This window comes from Giraffa tippelskirchi, chromosome 2 (genome assembly GCF_054371585.1).
Source record: "Giraffa tippelskirchi isolate mGirTip1 chromosome 2, T2T-mGirTip1v1.2.pri, whole genome shotgun sequence".
Classification (NCBI taxonomy): Eukaryota; Metazoa; Chordata; class Mammalia; order Artiodactyla; family Giraffidae; genus Giraffa; species Giraffa tippelskirchi.
Window position 1 is genome coordinate 168,119,529 of NC_137276.1, and position 21,243 is coordinate 168,140,771.

The 21,243-nt window shown below is 42.1% G+C and overlaps 2 protein-coding genes and 1 non-coding gene across 9 annotated transcripts in view; 2 read left to right on the forward strand and 1 right to left on the reverse strand.

The window, feature by feature from the left end:
- ILDR1 (immunoglobulin like domain containing receptor 1) overlaps positions 1 to 21,243 on the forward strand; it is a 272,897-nt gene that overhangs the window by 16,123 nt on the left and 235,531 nt on the right. The gene's annotated exons all lie outside the window — the stretch shown is intronic.
- The window catches only part of CASR (calcium sensing receptor), a 29,646-nt gene that overhangs the window by 3,409 nt on the left and 4,994 nt on the right, over positions 1 to 21,243 (reverse strand). Inside the window, exons 3-5 of one of the 2 annotated variants that reach the window (XM_081571808.1) lie at positions 18,499 to 19,383; positions 4,797 to 5,027; positions 1,333 to 1,456 (exon numbers count right to left, since the gene is read on the reverse strand). In XM_081571808.1, coding sequence (XP_081427934.1) covers positions 1,333 to 1,456; positions 4,797 to 5,027; positions 18,499 to 19,383 — 1,240 coding nt within the window. Of the gene's footprint in view, positions 1 to 1,332; positions 1,487 to 4,796; positions 5,028 to 18,498; positions 19,384 to 21,243 lie in introns of both variants that reach the window. The other variant, XM_081571807.1, reaches the window with a different exon arrangement.
- TRNAG-CCC (transfer RNA glycine (anticodon CCC)) lies at positions 8,606 to 8,678 on the forward strand. The gene has a single exon. It is a non-coding gene; the product is annotated as a tRNA-Gly (tRNA).

A 21,243-nucleotide genomic window follows, 5' to 3' on the forward strand; every position in this document is an offset into this window, starting at 1 on the left:
TATATATGGGAGCTACTTTTTGAAAAATTTTTTAATTTTATGTTGTAGTATAGTTGATTAACAACGTTGTGATAGTTTCAGGTGTATAGCAAAGGGATTCAGTTTATACACATACATGTATCTATTCTTTTTCAAATTCTTTTCCCATTTAGGTTGTGACATAATATTGAAATGACTTCCCTGTGTTATACAGTAGGTCGTTGTTGGTCATCCATTTTATATATAGCAGTGTGTACATGCCAATCCCAAACTCTAGGAGGGCTACTTGCTTCCTTTAACACTACTTGCTGATGTACAAACCATCATTCAGCAAGCACAGAATGATCAGTCTTACCAGACTGGTAGGTGGCTGCCCTGCATACTGGGTGTCTGGCACTGTCCACCAATTTTCACAGTGATTCACACTCAGTCTGACTTATTTTGGACATAAGGATGGTCTCTGTAGACACGCCAGAGTAGCATCTTAGATCAAGGCAAAGTACTCCACGATTCTGATCTGTACCTTCCTCACTCCACATCAGTGGCTTTCTAGTGAGGGTGGCTGCAGACTCATTTGACCAACAAATGTTTATTAAGCCTCTGCTGTGTCTCAATCAGTGTGCAGTTTTGGGAGTGAAAGGAGCATGGGCTTTGCAGTCAGAGATCTGGATGGGAATCCTGGCCCTGCCATTTATTAGCTGTGTGACTTTGGTCAGGCTCCTTAACCATTCTGAGCCTCAGTTTCCTCATCAGTGAAATGGAAGCAATAATAACTCCATCATGGTAGTGAGGATGAAATGAGTTAATAATAATGAGAAAAAAATTATATTTAGTATTTATAGAGTGCCTCCAATATGCCAATCAAATATTTCTCTATAACTTATCAGGTGTTTTACCAGTTTTATCTAATTTAATCCTCCAAACTCTGTAAGATAGGTTTATTATTATTCTCACTTTATAGATGAAGAAACTGAGGCATAGGAGAAACATAAATAAGATAGTAAGTCCAGTGCCAGGCACTCTGTAGATAATCTATCATGACCTATTAACTCTGGAGCCTGGAACAGATACAACTTTGTCTATTCAGGATCACTGAGCTCTAAGAAAAGAAAAAGAATATTGGAGTGCAGTATCGAAGTAACAGAAAGACATGCAACAGACGTGTTTGTAAACTTTTATGGTATTACAGAGATATCTAATATTCCGATTCTATCCCCCACAGTGTGCAGCCCAGTGTGATGCTGAGAAACCGTGCTAAGCACCATCTCAGCCCAGCCCTTCCAGGGACTTTGCTGAGCCCAGGGCCCCAAAGTGAAGGGAGCTCTGCATGTCCACCAGGAGTTGCTCCTTTACCTGTTTCATCGCTGTACTCCCCATCAGGACATTCCACACACTCAAAGCAGCAGGTGGGCTCCCCCTCAATGATTCCTTTCCTGGTCCCTGCCAAGCAGTCTCGGCTGCAATTGGAGAAAGGCACCTGGAGGGCGGAGATCACAACAGTGAGGGGCTGCAGCTGTGGGATCAGTCTTCCAGCTCCTCTGACATGTGTCCGAGGGAGGAGCTGGGCACTAGCACCAATGTGGCAGACTCAGGCCCAATCCAGGCAGAGGAAGGGCCAGCGGTCTGTGTAACGGTCTGTATTCCTATTATCTCTGAAGGGGACAAATACCTATGGGAAAGTGCAGGCACACACACACACACACACACACGCACGCACGCACGCAAACCCATCTCAGGTGGAATTCGTGGAAGATCAATTGTTGGGAGTCTACGCAGTAACAAAATCCTCCTTAAACAGCCTTCCCTTCCATCCTCTACAAGTCCCAGAATAAGACATCTGTTTACTTTCCATCGAACTAAAAGTTTGAGACAAACTACAGGACACAGGGACATGGACCTACACCCAGAGGGAGAGCCACAAGGGGAAATGCTGAGACAAGAGGACATTTGAAAATGAGACTTTGAACTTTGTAGTAAAATGCAATTCCTTCAATTTTCTTTTAGGCTTTACAGGGTGATTTCTGAGATCCTTGCAACAACTCAGTGAGGTAGGCCTGATGGGCATGGAAGAGGCGAAAGTAAATGGATCAGAAAACTATACCAGGTGATTACTAACCAAAAGAAAGCTGCAATAGCTACATTAGCTTCAGATAACATAGTTTTTAGTTAATTTATTTCCTTAATGGACTTCAGGTGCACAGAGTTTGATTAATCATAATCCTTAATCTATTATTACTTGTTCATGTTTGAGCCACTTTTGGCTAGTCATTTTTAATGTGTGTGGGCATGCTCAGTCACTCAGTCGTGTCTGATTCTTTGTGATCCTGTGGACTATAACCTGCAAGTCTCCTCTGTCCATGGGGTTCTCCAGGCAGGAATACTGTAGTGGGTTGCCATTTCCTCCTCCAGGGGATCTTCCCAACCCAGGGATTGAACCGGTGTCTCCTGCATTGGTAGGTGGGTTCTTTTACCACTGAGCCACCCAGGAAGCCCCTCATTTTTAATGACTACCACCCAAAACAGAAACTAGGACCAGGATAATAACCTACATCTAACTATATACCCCTCTTTCCACTTACTTCCTCCCCACCACATAGTAATACCTGAGATGACCATCATCCTTGTTCACCACAAGCAAGTAATACTAAACTTTCAAAGAACAGGGCAATTTTATCTTATACAAACTCTAGCAGAGATCATGAAAATATATATATTCTTAAAGGAGCACCTTCCAACTAATTCTTGTAAGCCCAGTACAATAACCTTGATTCTAAAATAAGACAAGGACAGTATGAAGGCCCATCTCACTTAAGTTGTCTTGAACAGATGATCAGCAATATTTTCTAATGAAAGAGGAATAAAAGTCACTGAGACTCTCAGGACCCTGGTTTGAAGGAAGGAAAGGATAAGCTACATTTATGAACACTGTAATATTTGCTATTATTATGTGCCTGTAAATTCACTGCAAACTCTACTGGATCATGATATGTATTTTATACACTGCTGGTCCAACTTTGTTGATATTTTATTTAGGATGTGACCACATCTGTGTTTATAAATTGGCCTATAATTGTTTTTTTCTTGTACTGTTATTGCCTGTTTTTGATGTTAAGATTATATTAGCCTTTTAAAATGAGTTTAGTAGCTTTCCTTCTTGGCTTCTGTTAGGCTGTGAGTGGCAAAAACCTCAAAATAACAAAATAACAGTGGTTCAATCTACACCAATTAGAGACAACTGTGTGCATCAGCGGAGGTAAACTATAACCTGGATGAGTCAACAACAGCAGGGAACAGATAATAAATAACATAGCTGATCAATTTAGACTGTAGTCAATTGATACTTGTGATAATTTAGACAAGAGTATAATTAGTGGACAGAGGAACATACCCTCTGGAATCCCCAAAACTCTGTCTGAAAAAGGGTCATGACATGTTTATAATGGAGAATTCATTCTCTGCGGTAGAAACTAAAAAGACTTGCACGCTGTGGATGAGATTTGCCATCTATAGGAGAACTTCTTATGGGTAACTGATGCTTGAAATTGAGAAACAGTGAAATTGTAGCATCTCATCAGAAACTCGGCAACCTAAGACGCATTTGGTAAAAAGATGAAGTTGAATTTTTGGTCATGTCATAAAAAGGGGTCCAAGATACTCAAAGGTGATAATAGAAAGTGTTAGTCCCTCAGTTGTGTCTGATTCTTTGCGACCCCATAGACTGTAGCTCACCAGTCTCCTCTGTCCATGGGATTTTCCAGGCAAGAATACTGGAGTGGGCTGCCATTTCCTACTCCAATAATAGAAAGGCAAATGCAAAGAGAAATATAGCAGTTCTCATCCATGCTTTTTGGAAGAGTTAGAGAAGATGCCCCGGAGAAGGCACTGGCAACCCACTCCAGTATTCTTGCCTGGAAAATCCCATGGACGGAGGAGCCAGGTAGGCTACAGTCCCTGGGGTCGCTAAGAGTCGGATATGACTGAGGACTGAGCAACTTCACTTTCACCTTTCACTTTCATGTGTTGGAGAAGGAAATGGCAACCCACTCCAGTGTTCTTGCCTGGAGAATCCCAGGGACTGGGGAGCCTGGTGGGCTGCCGTCTATGGGGTCGCACAGAATCGGACACGACTGACGAGACTTAGCAGCAGCAGAGAGGATGCCTGGTCCAGGGTTTGTTCCTACAGAGGATCTGGGTCCTTAGAACGTATTATATTCTAGGACACAACCGTCGTAGAATGGCTATTATTTCAGCTTATCACGTATCTTTTTCTTAAGTGCATATTCACTGGGAGTAATGTGCCTCTGGTTATTAATCAGGCTTCTAGATGAAGTGATACGCATGGAAGGAGGCCGTGATCACAGTCACAAGCATCCTCCTATTTGCTACAGTTCTCCCATAGAAGGAGAATAAATTGTCTTTTTGATTTATAGGTCAGTCCTAAGCTATTTTGGGTAACAGGGAGCTACCTCTGTGTGAATTGTCCATGCCTGTCTTGAGTGATGCTTGTGTTTGCTTAAATATTTTGCTCTGGTTGGGGAAAGTTTTAGCCAAAGAAACTATTATTAGCCATGGAGTCAGATTTGTAAAGAATAAAATTGTTTCAATACAATAAGCATGGGCCTCCGGTTCTGAGAATTCTCTTCTGGACACTAAACACTCATGGATTTCACAGGGAATCCTGACAACGCAGTTAGTGAATTAATGGAAGTGGACTCGTGATTCTGGAAGTCCAGTGGCAAAGCCCAAGGCCCTCTCAAAGCCCAGCACAGTTTCTTCCTGTGGTGGAGACATCTAGTATCCTGATGGACAGCACATACCTCCCTTGAGAATCCACTCCACAGGATTTTTTCATCATTTATGAAGAGTCTCTCTCCTTTCTTGGCATAGACATTGTAATATCCAACTTCCTTAAACACTATGGAGCCGTCCTCTGGGGAGAGGTGCCAATTGATGATGGAATAGTTCCCTGCCAGGTCTCCACATTCATCGAAAGTTACTTGCTCTCCCATATTGCTGGTAAAATTTAGGTGCCGCAGGTGTTTCAGGACCTAAAGAACAGAGATGAATATTCTGAATACAAGCCACAGGGCTGCCACATATGGTTATGTAGGTTGAGCACTACACAAGGACAGTAAACTATCTTGTTCAAACAAAGTGGAAGGGACATAACTTGAAGAAGAGGGACCTTTTTGTAATTTATATTAAGGTACTTAGATGTGTTAGTGGCAGCCTTGGTAAGCCATGAGCTTTATTTGGTATGCGAATTGTGTCAGATGGTCCAAAAAGTTCATTTGGGTTTTTCATAAAATGTGACAGAAAAACTACAATGAATTTTTTGGTCAACCTAACAACTGGGGTAGGAAATATTTTCTTGAAGTCAGGAAAGGAAAAGGAATACATCTTACCATGGAACTGGCCAAATCAAGGCTTTTACAGGTGCACCATCATCTGGTGGTACCCAGGAGGGAAAGGGTTGTAAGCCAGAGCCATCCCTGGTGTCTTCTGAGATGGGATTTGGAAAGAGTAAGTACTCTTACACTCTGCACCATCTTTCTCTAAGCTACTGCGTCTGTGGAAGTGCCCTGCTGCCAAAGTTCACAGAGAGAAGGGTAGAAGGAAGAAATAAAGAAGGCTATGAGTGGAGCCTTGGCCATCACTGTTATAATCATGGCCAGTCCTTTACTTTTTACAGGGTGTTATGAGTCACAAAGCCCTTGTACAAAAAAGTAATGATAATAATCACCAAATCTTACTAGTTATTTTATTACCTTTGAGGCACAATGCTGAATGTTTTATATTTGTTATCTAATCTTCACAACAAATAGTACTATTAACCCTCATTTTGGGACTTGCCCAGTGGCTCAGCGGTAAAGAATCTGCCTGCAAAGCAGGAGACACCGGTTCAATCCCTGGGTGGGGAATATCCCCTGGAGGAGGAAACGGCACCCCATGCCAGTATTCTTGCCTGGGAAATCCCAGGGACAGAGGAGCCTGGGGGTGTGGGGGGCTACAGTCCATATGGTTGCAATGAGTCAGACATGATTGAGCATGCATGCACGCCCATTTTATTGATGGAGAAACCGAGGAAACAGGAAGTATCTAGTCCCGGGCACACAGCTAGGAAGTGCTGCCAAGCCTGCACTCGTAGTGGCTCTGCTCCACTGCAGCATCGTTAGGCTCCTGCCTCTGCTTCCTGTGCACCCCTGACTTGGGCCAAGAGGAAGCAGTGGGCACTGGGCAGCTTATCTTTCACGTGGGAACTACCTAGGGCCAGGAGGTCACTGAGGCACCGAGAGAGAGTGAAACACACACACAGTCCAGACAGTGAGAGTAGGGGTCCTCACTACACTGTACCTCGTGACTCGCAGGGCTTTCTCACTCTCTGGCTCTGACTGCGTCTCCTCACCGGCAGGATGAGAGGACTGGGTCCTAGAGACTGCAGGAATCTCCAAGTTCTAGTTTGATCTTCTCTCTGTTCTACGCTGTGGTGGCTCTAGGAGTACACTTAGAAGTACCTCTCCCGTTTAGCATAACTTTTAAGGTACCTGAAAAACCAGCATCTAATCTGACCCCGAGAAAAGTTTGGGCCCTATTATCCACATGTGTGACGAGGGAAGGGCAGCTTTCATGTTCTACTCCACTCTAGAGATGACACAGCTTTTTAAAAAAAAACAATTTATATCTGTATTTGACTGTATTTTAAAGCCAACATTTATTGTAAGGGAAATTAAATAAAGAAAAGGAGCCACGTGAATTTGCTCATAAACAGCCCTAGGGTGAGTGTAGGGACAGAGAATGTGGCCGGCCACATGTGCGTACAGACACAGCACCTGGGCGCCTCAGTCACCTGCTGTGCGTGTGGTGGCCCCTTTAGTGCTCTCATTGCTGCCCTGGTGGAAGTTGGCTGCTCTGATTTTTGTCCCAGGCTTGTGGGGGACGGGGATCCCTCACTCCCTACTGCCTGGTTCCTTTGTTCTGCAACCAGAGCCACTGCTGCTGCTGCTGCTGCTAAGTCGCTTCAGTCGTGTCCGACTCTGTGCGACCTTATAGACGGCAGCCCACCAGGCTCCGCCGTCCCTGAGATTCTCCAGGCAAGAATACTGGAGTGGGTTGCCATTTCCTTCTCCAGTTCATGAAAGGGAAAAGTGAAAGTGAAGTCGTTCCGTCGTGTCCGACTCTTAGCGACCCTATGGACTGTAGCCTACCAGGCTCCTCCGTCCATGGGATTTTCCAGGCAAGAGTACTGGAGTGGGGTGCCATTGCCTTCTCCGCAGAGCAGCTGAGTTATCCTCAAAACAAACAAACAAACAAAAAAAGATGGAAAATGAATCCTACTAAGGATGTTCTCCAAACCTTCCTCAGTGATCACCAATCTTACATTTTCCCTTCATTCTTACTGAGCCCTTAAAGCAGTCCTCAGAGAGGTGGTGCCACAAACCTGCTCTTTTCCTATATTTGATATCTCCAACTTTCCTCCCTTGGCCCCTTTGCTCTCAGGATGACCTGTACACAGTGGGGCACATCCTTTTGTCTCTACCCAGATGTTCTGACACATCTCCTTCTCTCCGAGGAACATGCATTCCTTCTGCTCTATAAGACTGACCCCTCTTGCAGCACTCAGAACCTCATTCTTCCCACCTACTCTGGAATTTTTCTGACATGACCAGCCCACCCTTCTCCATTCTATAACCATGCCTCTTCTACTTCCTAGTGGGGATCGTCCATGGTTTAGAAGAAACATGCTTCAAACTTCTCTAGGTACCTTCCAAAGCCTTCCATACTTTGGTCCCATGTATCTACCACTACCTGTCAGTGCAAATGTTTTATCCTTGTCATATCCTTTCCACATGTCATGCTAACTCTATCTTTGCCCTGATCTGCATAAAAGGTAAGAAGAGTGAAGAGAGAGGGGACTACTTCTTATTTACACTTCCTTTCTGCCAGGCATTGTACTAATGCTTTGCACACTTCATCTCATCTGACCCTCATAACACATCTATGGATAGGGACTATTAATATCTTCATTTTATAGATGAGGAAACCGAGGCATTGAGAGGTCAAGAAACTCACAGAAGTCATAAGCTAGAAAGTTCTCCAGCTGTAATTTAAACTTGTGCTTTTCTGCTACACCCTCTTGACTCCAATATGAATTGTTGAGAGCATCAATGGCAATATTTGTCAGAAATATTTCCTCATTAAATATATTTTTTAAAAGCATCATTCTTGTTTGAAGAATACTTTAAAAAGCATATGCAACAGTAAAGATAGATTATTTAGCATACATTTTCTTTCGCCTATGCAGGTTTCAATTCCTTGGTTCTTATTCTCCAGACAATAAGCTCCTCCTCTACTTTTCTCAGTCTACAGCTTCTCTGCAAGAAACTCTCCTGGCAACAGTGGGTGAATTGGAAGGGGAACTGGAATAAGATCATTTCACAATTAAATGGTCATCTTCCACATTAATCAGACGGGACAGAAAAGTGACTCAAACATCATCACTGTCTATAATTATTCTGTATTGCTGTTGGCATAGGCTAGTGATTTCTAGCATATCCTACCTTAAAAGAAAAGGGAACCAATCAAAATCATTTAAAGAATTTCGATTAAAAAACTCATTGTAGGGGCTTCCCTGGTGGTCCAATGGCTAAGACTCTGTGCTCCCAATGCAGAGGGCCTGGGTTCGATCCCTGGTCAGGGAACTAGATCACATATGCTGCAACTAGAGAGTTTGCATGCCATGACTAAAAGATCCCACATGCTGCAACCAAGACCTGGTGCAGCCAACTAAATAAACAATAAATAAAATAAATATTAAAAACTAAGTTATATGTCAATTAAAAACCCGTTCTAAATTCAAGGTTATATTTTTATACTGTTAGAATCAATCAATAAACAAATATTTATAGAATATCTACTGTGTGATTTAAATTGGGCTGTGGTAGTACAGGATGTAGTAATAAAGTCCTCAAGGAGTTTACATATGGATTAGAGTGATAAGATATAAGACATATTGGATGATAGAGCCAACAGTGCAAGATAAAATACAGTTAATGCCTAACTTAAGGGAATCAGCTCTGAGCACAGAGGAATTCAGGGGAGATGGACATTAAAAGGGGCTTATTGCAGGCTTGAGGCATGGAGAAAATTTGGAGTGGTAAAGGACACTTTACCACCACCAAGGAAGGTGTTAAAGACAGTGGGCACAACATGGGCAAACAAAGTATTATGCGGGCAGGGAAGAGACCAACTTCTCAAAATTTGTATAAGTGTTAGAGAACAAGGGGAAGTAAAGTTGACAGGCAAAGAGCAGTCAAGGCAAAGAGACTAGATTTCATACCAAGAGGCTTAAGATCAGGTAATAACAAGTCTTGGTATGAACGAAGAGAAATTAGTATCTTCCATACACTACTGGTGGGGATGTAAAATGAAGCAGCTACTTTTGAAAATAGTCTGGCACTTTCTCAAAAAGTTAAGCATAGAGTTTCCATACATCCCAGCGATTCCACTCTTATGTATATACCCAAGAAAAATGAAAACCTAAGTCCACACAAGAACCATACATGAATGTTCATAGCAGCAACATTCATAATAACTAAAAAGTGGAAACAGCCTAATACCTATCAATTATATGAATGGATAAATAAAATACAAGTGGATACTATTCAGCCATAAAAATAAATAAAGTACTGATAGATGCTACAAGATGGATGAATCTTGAAAACATGCTAAGTGAAAGAAGCCAGTTGCAAAAGACCACATATTTTGTGACTCTATTTATATGAATGTACAGAAATGTCCAAATATACAGATATAGAAAGTAAATTTGTGGTTATTTAAGAATGGGGGGAATGAGGTGAGAGGGGGTGATAGCTAAAAGGTATGAGATTTATTTTTTTTAACTTTTTATTTTATATCAGAGTATAGTTGATTAACAGCATTGTGATAGTTTAAGGTGTACAGCAAAATGATTCAGTTATACAAAGGGAATGGAAAATGAGATTTCTTTTTGATATGGTGAAATATTCTAAAATTGATTGCAGTTATGTCTGCACAACTCAGTGAATTTACTAAAAACTGCTGACTTGTACACTTTAATAGGTGAACTATATGGTGTATGAATTATATCTCAATAAAAGCTGTTTCAAAAAAGAAAGCAAGGAAAGAGATTTAAAATATACAAATATGACTTCGCTGGTGGAGCTGACATTCAGCAGCAGATAGAGACCTTCATACCAAGATGACCTCCAGGATACTTGGTGCTGAGAGTTTACTAAGGAGACCTGGTAACTCTAGCCTCAGACAGGACAAGAGATAAAGACAGGCAGAGGTAAGAATTAATAGTGCAAACACCTTATCCAGAAAAGAAAGCACCCTGGAACCTTTGTGGCTAGAAATTTATTTTGTTGTTGTTGTTTGGTTGCTAAGTTGTGTCTGACTCTTTGCAACCCCATGGACTATAGCCTGCCAGGCTCCTTTGTCCATGGAATTTTCCAGGCAAGAACACTAGAGTGGGTCGCCATTTCCTACTCCAGGGAATCTTCCCGACCCCAGCATAATAGAATAGGCATTAAATCAACACTGCTAGGTTTGTCAAATGGTGCCCCAAATGAGGTTTTCACTGACCTGAGGATAGATGAGGAAAATAAGGCCAATGTGATATTAAAGAGTAAATAGGCAGGAGGACCATAAAAATTAGGTTTTTATAAGGCTTTTACGGTTGGAACTTAAACCTATATATTAAAAAGCAAAATATTTAAAATTATACTGTGGGATTAAGGGCCAACCCAATTTCTCCTTTTGAGGTATAAATGTAACCTAAGTTCTTGTTTTCTGATTTAAACAGATAAACAAACCTTCTGAAAGTGAAAGTGAAGTTGCTCAGTCGTGTCCAATTCTTTGCAACCCCATGGACTGTAGCCTACCACAATCCTCTTTTGTGGTCTTTTTAGAAAGTTGCAGTTAAGTATTATATTTTGCATGTTATATTCTTGGTTATAGGCAAATTTAATTCTCAGTAACCATTAAAAAATGGAATAAACTGACTATAAAACCCCTACCACTTTCTTGAGGAAAAAGAAAGTTGGAATCACCATAGTGTAACAATGTTGGCGTGATAGCTGGGAGTTGCCTGAAGAGAAGGGTAAGTCCCAAACCACAGCTGTTCCATATAAGAATGATGAAAGGAGCAATTAACACCTTACATGCAGTAGGGAAGTCTCTTAATGCGGAGAGTGCCGGAATTATTCGCTTAGCTGCAACAAAGTAATTCAGAGTAATTACATAATGCATGATCCTTTCTTTTTTAATAAAAAGGCCAAATATATTAAAAAATAGTTCATTATGTATAGGCAGTATCTTAAGCACTGCATGCATATTGACTAATGTCATCTCATAACAAACTCGTAAGTTTCAGATAGAGGCTTCTATTTCTCAGGTGAGGAAAGTGAGGCACAGGCACATTAAATGACTACTCAAGGCCATAAAGCTGTTAGGTAGCAAATGGGATTTAAATCCAGTTAGTCTGGTGCTCGCACAGAGTTGGACACGACTGAAGCGACTTAGCATGAATGTATGCATTGGAGAAAGAAATGGCAACCCATTCCAGTATTCTTACCTGGAGAATCCCAGGGACAGAGGAGCCTGGTGGGCTGCCGTCTGTGGGGTCACACAGAGTCGGACACGACTGAAGTGACTTAGAAGCAGCAGCAGTCTGGTGCTAGAGTCCGAACTCTCCAACATTACAATGTATACTACCTATATAAGTGTTCTGTGTACTGTGCCAAGTCGCTCAGTTGTGTCTGACTCTTTGCGACACCATGGACTGCAGCTCACCAGGCTCCTCTGTCCATGGAATTCTCCAGGCAAGATTACTGGAGTGGCTTGCCTCCTCACCTATATAGGTATAGGAGTCAGATTAAATAGCCTAGCTATTAGATTGTCTATCTCTAGCTACAACAGTTTGACTAATGTGAAATTTAGGTTGAGAAGATGGACATATTTTAAAATGGGATGGTAGAGACATGTATGATGCTTGTGGCAACACAAGAGGCAGTAACTGGAGGTGTTCCAAACTGAATGGCATTCAAATCTCCATGCATGACATGCCTTCCCTTGGAGACTTTCTGTTTTTTTCCCTATTTAATCAGCTTTATTGACATATAGCTTACATAGGATAAAATGCACCCATTTTAAGTGTATAGTTCTGAGTCTTGGCAAATATGTATGCCTGTGTAACTACCACTACTGTCACCCCAAAAGGCTTTCCTGATGTTCCTTTCAAGTCAATCCTCACCCCATTTGCAGCCCTGGGTCACTGCTGTTTTGTTTTTTTTTTCTATCATTTGAGATAGAATATCATATAAATTGCACAATACAGTTTGTATTCTTTGTTTTTTGTTTTCAGTATGGATTTTTTTTCATGATGTTTTTGTTATTCATCTGTGTTGTTATATTTGCCTTTGCATTTGACATTTCCTTCAAGGAATAGATCCTTTCCATACATCATACTGTGCTGTGCTTAGTTGCTCAGTCATGTCCGACTCTTTGCGGTGCTATGGATGGTAGTCTGCCAGGCTCCTCTGTCCATGCGGATTCTCCAGGCAAGAATACTGGAGTGGGTTGCCATGCCCTCCTCCAGGGGATCTTCCCAACCCAGGGATCGAACCAGGGTCTCCTGCATTGCAGGTGTATTCTTTACTGTCTGAGCCACCAGGGAAGCCCTCCATACATCTTATCCATCCTTAAAGATCCATTCAGATGATATCGTTTACTTTCTCTTCACTTCAGATATCCTCACCTGCACAGTACTATAGTGTTTCATCCTCATAGCAGATATTTAAGTAAGATAACATAAGTGTTGCATTTTTGTAGTCAAAATTTGCACATTGCCCATTAATAATCAAGAGACATTACTTTGCCAACAAAGGATCGTCTAGTCAAGGCTATGGTTTTTCCAGTAGTCATGTATGGGTGTGAGAGTTGGACTATAAAGAAAGCTGAGTGCCGAAGAATTGATGCTTTTGAACTGTGGTGTTGGAGAAGACTCTTGAGAGTCCCTTGGACTGCAAGGAGATCCAAGCAGTCCATCCTAAAGGAGATCAGTCCTGGGTGTTCATTGGAAGGACTGATGTTGAAGCTGAAACTCCAATACTTTGGCCACCTGATGTGAAGAGCTGACTCATTTGAAAAGACCCTGATGCTGGGAAAGATTGAGGGCGGGAGGAGAAGGGGACAACAGAGGATGAGATGGTTGGATAGCATCACCGACTCAATGGACTTGGGTTTGGGTAGGCTCCAGGAGTTGGTGTTGGACAGGGAGGCCTGGCGTGCTGCAGCTCATGGGGTCGCAAATAATCGGACACGACTGGGTGACTGAACTGAACCGAACTGATCAGTTGATTAAGTCATGTCTTCAAGTCATCTCTTTAGGCAACTTTAATATTTCTTCTGGTATACTGACTTGCAAGTTAGGTACTCAAGCACCTGATTTTCTGGATCATATCAATACCTTTCAAATCAGCAGAGGCGGAGATGGAAACCATTTCACCCTTAAAAGCAATGATATGGAATCTTTAAAGTGGTAATCACTGACCCACAAAAAGGCAACATAAGTTAAAAAATAATTTAGATATTTCCCCCAGAGAAAACACTCTTCTTTTAGAATTTTATTTTATTTTTTAATTTTTATTTTCTTTTTGGCCAAGCCACGCAGCTTGTGAGATTTTAGTTCTCTGATCAAGGATTGAACCCTAGCCCTCAGCAGTGAAAGTGTGGAGTCCTAACCACTGAACTGTTGGGGAATCCCCACACAGACACACTTTTTTTTTTTGAGACTTTTAAAAGAAGGAACTAATAGTTCCATTAAAAAACAGAATACAAATTTTACTTGAGATTATAATTCTGTGTAATATGCTTCTAAATTATTTTATCTGGGAAGAAATATGAGAAAGAGGGCTTCCCTGATGACTTAGCAGGTAAAGAATCTCCCTGCAATGCAGGAGACACAGGAGATATAGGTTCAATCCTTGGGTTGGAAGAAAAAGAAAAGAAAAAAGGAAAGAAAGACTTAAACTTAGAAGATAATATACAGACAGAGACTGACAGAGTCAAAAAGAAAACTAAACATCAAGAAAGGCATTCTAGAAGAGGGACCATGCATCACTTACTATGTATTATTATGTATCATCTACTATGTGTATTGTTATGTATTATCTATTATGTGGTAATATTTCCATCTTGTGGCCTTTCGGGGTATTTCCTCTAAAGAATTTTTAAGTCAAATTATTGCTCATTATAAGCATAAATGGGAATCACCTCTTGGTATATACTCTAAGGGTCAATTGAATTAAGCCAAAGACTAGAAACTAGAATTTCCAGCATGTACATATGGCATAACTTCTTAGCACAGAGGGAAAATGGGATGGACTGCATGAAGCACTCCATTCACAAAAACAAGGGACAGCTCACATAGAGAAGAAGAGTCTATTGCTTCATGGCCATTTCCTGTGCTGAGTGTAAGGAAATCCAGGACCAATTCCTTTCTCTAACCTCAGTCATGTTTTCTTATTCCCCCTCTATTGCCTCTGGCTCTCACCTCAATTCATCCCCTTCCCCCTAGACCCCAATGGTACTAGCAATTCCTAGAAAGATTAATCCCATTTGACTTCTGTTATCACCACCATTCTTTCATCATGCATACCTTTTTTGGGGCTGTGTTACTCGGCTTATGGGATCTTATTTCCCCAACCAGGAATTGAATTCGGGCCCCCACAGTGAAAGTATCCACTCCTAACCACTGGACCATCAGGGAATTCCCATGCATGCCTATTTTTTGACTAGTGAGTGGCTGGTATAAGGTGGGAGAAAGCAGGAAGCATGCCTTGTGCACAATCATCCTGAAAGAAGGAAGCAGGTGGTTCCTTACCTACTTTTATTTTCATGATGTTCCATTTAAATTTGATTATTAAATCAAATTTAATATGCTCATTCAATCAGAGTTTAGATTATCCTGGGCATGTGACCCAAGCTCATCCAATCAGAGTCTAGAATATCCTGGCCAGAGTCATTGATTCAAGGCTGGGTTGCTGGGTTGAAGAATTGTCTGCAAAGGACTCTCTCTATGTTGTGTTGTCAGGTCAAATCAACTAGATTGCTATTCATTTATCCATTCATTTTTTTCTACACATATTCAGGTGTCAGAGGTTCTAGACACAATGCTGAACAATACAGACATAGTTCCCGCTTTTATGAAGCTCAGAGAACAGCAGAGGAGTCAGAGGGAAGAGAAAGCTGAGGAGTGGTGAGAGGAGGCCTTGGGGGTGTCTGTGGAGGTCAGGAGGGAATTGCATGCTGTGTGCTCTTAAGTTACCTGTTAGTGTTACTTTAAAGGCATATGACTTGATTGATAAATTTTATGGGAAAAAAAAGATCAACAAAAGAAGAAAATTGTGATTGACCTTATTTAACCAGAAGTTTAGTTGATAAGAATCTATTTTGGTCAGCTGAAGAGCTGTAGATTAAATTGGGTCTATATAAATGGCAAAAGTGAAGAAGAAAGAATGGTCAGAAAGTGTGTGTGTATGTGGTGGTGAGGGGTATAATTAGAAAAGACTTCCAGGAGAAAGAGAATTTTGAAAAAAAAAGTTCATGGTGGACAATGACAGAGGGGACAAAAATTGATGGCTCTTCAGGTACAAGTACTATCCAAAAACTAGTAAGTGCTTTGTGAGGAGGTACGAGGCAGATTGGCTTAGAAGAGAATTGAGAGATGGTGGGGGTGGAATTCCAGGATTAGACTGTATAGATTGTACAGGTGATATGTTTCCATGTAGGTGTTAATAATGAGAGTGAATAATTGTTGGTCCATCTCTTGATAGACTGAGACATGGCGAAGATCTTAAATTGCAGAACGCCCACCCAACCACCTGGGTTCCTGAGGCTTAAAGGAGACTTTACAGCAAGCACACAGGACACTTTGGACAATGCCCACATATTGCTCCTCCCCAGAACTCTGACCTTATTTTCCTGTCTCCTCTCCTGGATGAATTGTACCAGATTTTGTGTGAGCCAGGAGGACATATACTTACCTGTCCTAGGGTCAGCTGAGGTGTCTGTGTAGTGGCTACTCTTTATTTTGGCCACTTAGCTTTTCTTTCCTCCTCCTTTTGCTAACAGCATTCTGATTGCCCTTTGGGGGTCCAACTCTCCTCTTATGCTCAGTCTAAGTAGTTTGGGAGAACTCCACTCCTAACTTCACAGATGGACTTGTGATTTCAGGCTGTCTAATCAATGTGGTTTCTGGGACTTTTCCAAGAAATCTGAGAAGGAGAACCTAGCAGTAAGGATTTTATGAGCCTGAAGCTGTTGCAGAGGTGGAAAACTGCTAACCCCAAGGGATAAGGAACAAACAGATGAAGAGAGAGTCTAGTTTTACTTGGAGTCTTTCTGAGATTTTCAGTATTGTGAGATATTAATAATGTTTATGCTTTTGTTTAAGCCAATTGGTTTGAATTTTCCACTGCATGAAACTGAAAGTCCCACTCTTGACTATAGCTTAATTCTTGTTTTTATTTTCCCTCATATGTCCATTTCAGCCTTGAACATCCAGATTTTACTTCCTTGTCTGGGAAAAGTGTCATTTAAGAGCAGACCTGTCAAACTACCCACTGGTAGCCTCTTTCCCCTTCAATCCCACCCTGGGATTTTTCTTTAGGATTTTTTTTCCCCCATAGGCTTCTCAGGAAGGAAAGGAAGAAGGAGAGGGAGACATGAAAGGGAAGAGAGAAAGACACTAGTATTTACTAAAAGACTGTCTATTCTTCTTTCTTGAAACTCCACTCCTTAGTATCATGGTTTCTGAAGTTTTTTTGGTCTTTGACCTTCATGAGAGCTCCTTTTTCTTTGTCAGGTAGTGTGTGGGGTGCACTGTGAGGAAGGAAACTTTCAGTCCCTCATAAGGATTAGAAACTTTAGCCAACAGTGATGTCTGAGTGAGACTTTTCATACACAAGAAGGGCTGAGAACCTGTAGGTCCTCCCGGGTCATTCTACCAGCCTAGACAGTCACTTCTCATTCTATGAGAATTGCTAAAGCAGCTGACATAGGATGTACACCCTTTGTTTCTTGGCAACTTTTCCCAAGGGTTTGAGGTGGTTGGATTCTGTATGCAAAGCTATTTTCATTATCAATTTTTACCCAGTTTATTGATTAATTTGAGGCATGTTGAAATACTACCTAAAACAATCACCACCTGTTCAGAGTTTGAAAATTTACTAACTGCTTTCACATATATCATCTCATTTCCTTTTCCAAAAAACTTGGGTGGAAAGTAGGCTGGGTATTATGGTCATTTTACAGATGAAGAGACTGACTTAGAGTGGTGTCTTTCCTGAGATGATGCAGCCAGTAAAAGGGGGAACCATAGCTGAAGCTGGAGACTGAGTCATTCAATCCAAATTCAGAGGGTCCACACTCTCCCCTCACTACCCCCTCATCATGAACTCTGATAGTTCAGTCTATCAGAGGAAAATACAAAGAGAGTGTAAAACACAGTCTGACTGAAAAATCAAAGTACGTATGCAAGACATGAATGGCTTCATGGGATATGTCAGGTCAGACTTTGATCTTCAGAAGCTCTATGAAATAAAAGAAGATTATTTCTCTCCTGTGTATAATTCAGAAATACAAAACAAGTCTAAAGAGTAGGGGTTCCACTGAAGTTTGTATTATTTTTTATGATAACTACTTCAGGGCTTCTTTTTGAAATATCCAGCATCTTTTTAAGAAGAGTTTTTTTTTTTTTTTCTGTGCCCTTGATTTACTTGTGTCCTAAGCTTATTTTTAGGATTGGGGGCAGGAGGAGAAGGGGATGACAGAGGATGAGATGGTTGGATGGCATCACTGACTCGATGGACATGGGTTTGGGTAAGCTCCGGGAGTTGGTGATGGACAGGGAGGCCTGGAGTGCTGCAATTCATGGGGTCGCAAAGAGTCGGACATGACTGAGCGACTGAACTGAACTGAAGCTTAGTTGACTTTCTTGGGGGTCCAACACATTATATTGTGAGTAATATAAAGGCAAAAGAGGTGGCTAAACATAGTGACACTAATTTTATGGTTTTATGCCCCTTAGCCTATGGGATATAATAGGTACTCAAGAAATATTTGTTGCCTACAAAGGAACAATATCTTTAATTTAAGCACTATAAAAACACTCCGCCCAGTACTAAATCTGTCCTGGGATATTTAAAGATATTTAGGGACCATACTCCAGGTATCTTGAACACTAGCCTAACAAATAGTTGAGCTCAAGGCTTGAAACAGAGAATCAAATTAAATTACTATCAATTTTTGCAGGAGTCAGTTGCCCAGATGTTTGAAAAGACAATTTGACTCCAAGGCTACATCTAGTGACATCATTTAGGTATTGACTTTTTGAGGTAACCACTTTAATCTGTCTTGCTTGGGTCAGTCCAACTCCGCTTATTGCACAGTGAACTGCTATCTAAGGGAAGGAGGTACCTGCCAAGCTTCAACCTTCTTGATATCTGCGCAGGAACCGTTGGTGAAGAGCCCTCTCCCAGGTATGCAGGTGTATATATCTTGTAGGGCATGAGCAATAGAGTAGACGGCTAAGTAGACATTGTAGGATATCCGTAAATGTGTATAATCCATGTAAGGAGTCTCAACACTGCTGATGTTCTCCTCCCCTGTACACAGAGGTCGGAAGGCAGTGGAACTATTGCTTATCCTGGCACTTCCTTCTTCGTGACCTCTCAGGAAGGTGTCCACTGGTAACGGTCCTTTAGCACCCTCTTGCAGGTGGCAGTTAAATGTTTCTTCCCAAAACTCCTTGGCAAAACCGTTGTGGACAGACTTCCTGGGGTGGACTTTCTGCAGGAATTCCCGGAAGCCTGGGATCTGCCCAGCCTTCAAACCAAACCCAATGGTGCCTCCGACCACATGGAAATACTCGGGCATAGCAATCAGGGAAGAGCTGGCCCAAGCCTCGCTGGCCAGCCAGATCCTGCCTGTGATATTGCGCCGGACGATCTCTTTGATGAGGGGTTCCAGGTCTGGGCCGCTGGAGAACACGACGATGACTTTGGCGGTGGAATTCTGGATCACCTCCACCACCTGCTGGATCTCTTCCTCATCAGAGTACTGGGAGATGAGCTCGCTGAAGTCTATGCAGATGTCCCTCTCCTCAGCTTCCTCTCGGAACTTCTCGATCCCTGGCCGGCCATAGTCATCGTCAGCTGCAATTGTGCCCACCCAGTTCCAGCGGAAGTACTCGATGATGTCAGCCATGGCGGTGGCCTGGTGTTCGTCATTGGGTATGGTGCGGAGGAAGGACTTGAATTGATTCTTGTTGCTGAGGAGTCTGCTGGAGGAGGCATAGCTGACCTGGAGAGAATACAGAATGAATGAGTGAGGGAAGTGCCCGGTGGGCCTCAAGGCTGTGTGGAGGAGGATCTTTGAGCATTCATTGATCTAATACATTAGACATGCTGGCCATGCTGGCCACTGCAGACAGGATAAAAGAGTGAGGACAACCAGAATCTGTTCCTCTCCAGTGTGAACACTCAAGCATCTGCTAGTCTATCAAGGAGCATTCTAATTCCTAGTAGGTGATCCTTCACATTGCTCCCTTCAAAATGGGTCTGGGACTTCCCAGGTAGTCTAGTGGTTGGGAATCCACCTGCCAATGCAGGGGACACAGGTTTGATCCTCAGCTAGGGAAGATTCCACGTGCCCTGCCTGGGGCAACTAAGCCCCTGAGCCACAACTACTGAACCTGGGCTCTAGAGTTCTTGAAGATGCAACTACTGAAATCTGCGCATCCAAGAGCAAGTGTTCTACAACAAGAGAAGCCACCATAATGAGAAAACCGCACACTGTAACTAGAGAAAGCCTGTGTGCAGGAACAAAAACCCACCATAGACAGAAGTAAATTTAAAAAAAATGAATCTGGCTATAAAGTCAACTCAACAACCATAGGATCTACTTATCCTTTATGCACTGTTCCATAATTTCTCCTAACTTTCTCTGTGCTTCTTCACTTGTTACAACAGCTCCATGTACATATCTTATGCCTGTGGGGTCCACACTCTCATTTGAATATTTTAGCTTCCCCTTTACTATAATGAACACTTTGTCCATGACTCACTTCTGGAAGGAGTCAAGTTCCCTTTGGATTATGAACCTAAGGCTCTTCAGAGGAGCCCCAGGGGTTCCCCTTTCTTATTCTGCCTAGTTTCTCTCTTCTAGTCTCCAGCTATTCTATTCCCTTTCTTCCCCTATCTTCCCACCTACTCTACCCCCACAGTACTTTAGACAAAAGTACCCACAATTGCAGTCCTTTCTAAGAACTGCTTATCATTTAGGCTCAATTAGCCGTTTAGGTTTATTAGGCTCAATTCCCCTTCATCACAATACCAATGAGGCACATCATCAAATATAGTCAGAAAAACATCCTTTCCTGTCCTGGCTTCTCAGTGAGCTCAACCACCACTGAGAGCCCTTTCCTCTGCAGTTTTAGGTGGTGGTCGAGGCCACTTGCAGACTTTAAAAAAAAATATTTATTTAATTTATTTATTTGGCTGTACTAGCACACAGGATCTTCAATCTTTAGTTTTGGCATGTGGGATCTAGTTCCCTGATCAAGGATCAAACCCGAGCCCCCTGCATTGGGATCTTGGACTCTTAGCCACTGGACTACCAGGGAGGTCCCTTGACAGGATTTTGATGTGGCTCTCCAAAACTTGGAGAGGCTGAAAAACACTCTGGAGAAGCTGTCTTGATGTATTTCCACTTTCTAGGACATAGCCAGTTCTATTTGAGCATGGGAGTGGGTCACCAACAATTGAAAGCCAAGATCTTTGGTGGTAAAAGATCTTTGCCTGAAAGGGGTATCCAAATGCCATGTAAAGCATTCATTAGTGCAGAGCTTCCAATTTCTTTTCACCTTATGGCAAACATAGAAGGTGGGGTGAATGGAGGAGACTGACTAGCTCCGACCACCCTAGACCCCACCCACCATCCCAGACCCAGAGAGGATCAGTGTCTTAGCTCATCTGCAGCACCCTTGGGTGTTCCGGCTCACCAGTTAGGAAGTTTCAAGTTACTGGACCATTTCTTCTGAAGGACAAAGCATTTTTACACTAAATGGAACTTCTTTTCAGTAAGAGGGAATGACAAGAGCTTTGATTTTGGGAATTCTAATGTGAAAGTGACACTTTTTCTCTTTCATTGAAATAAGCTCCT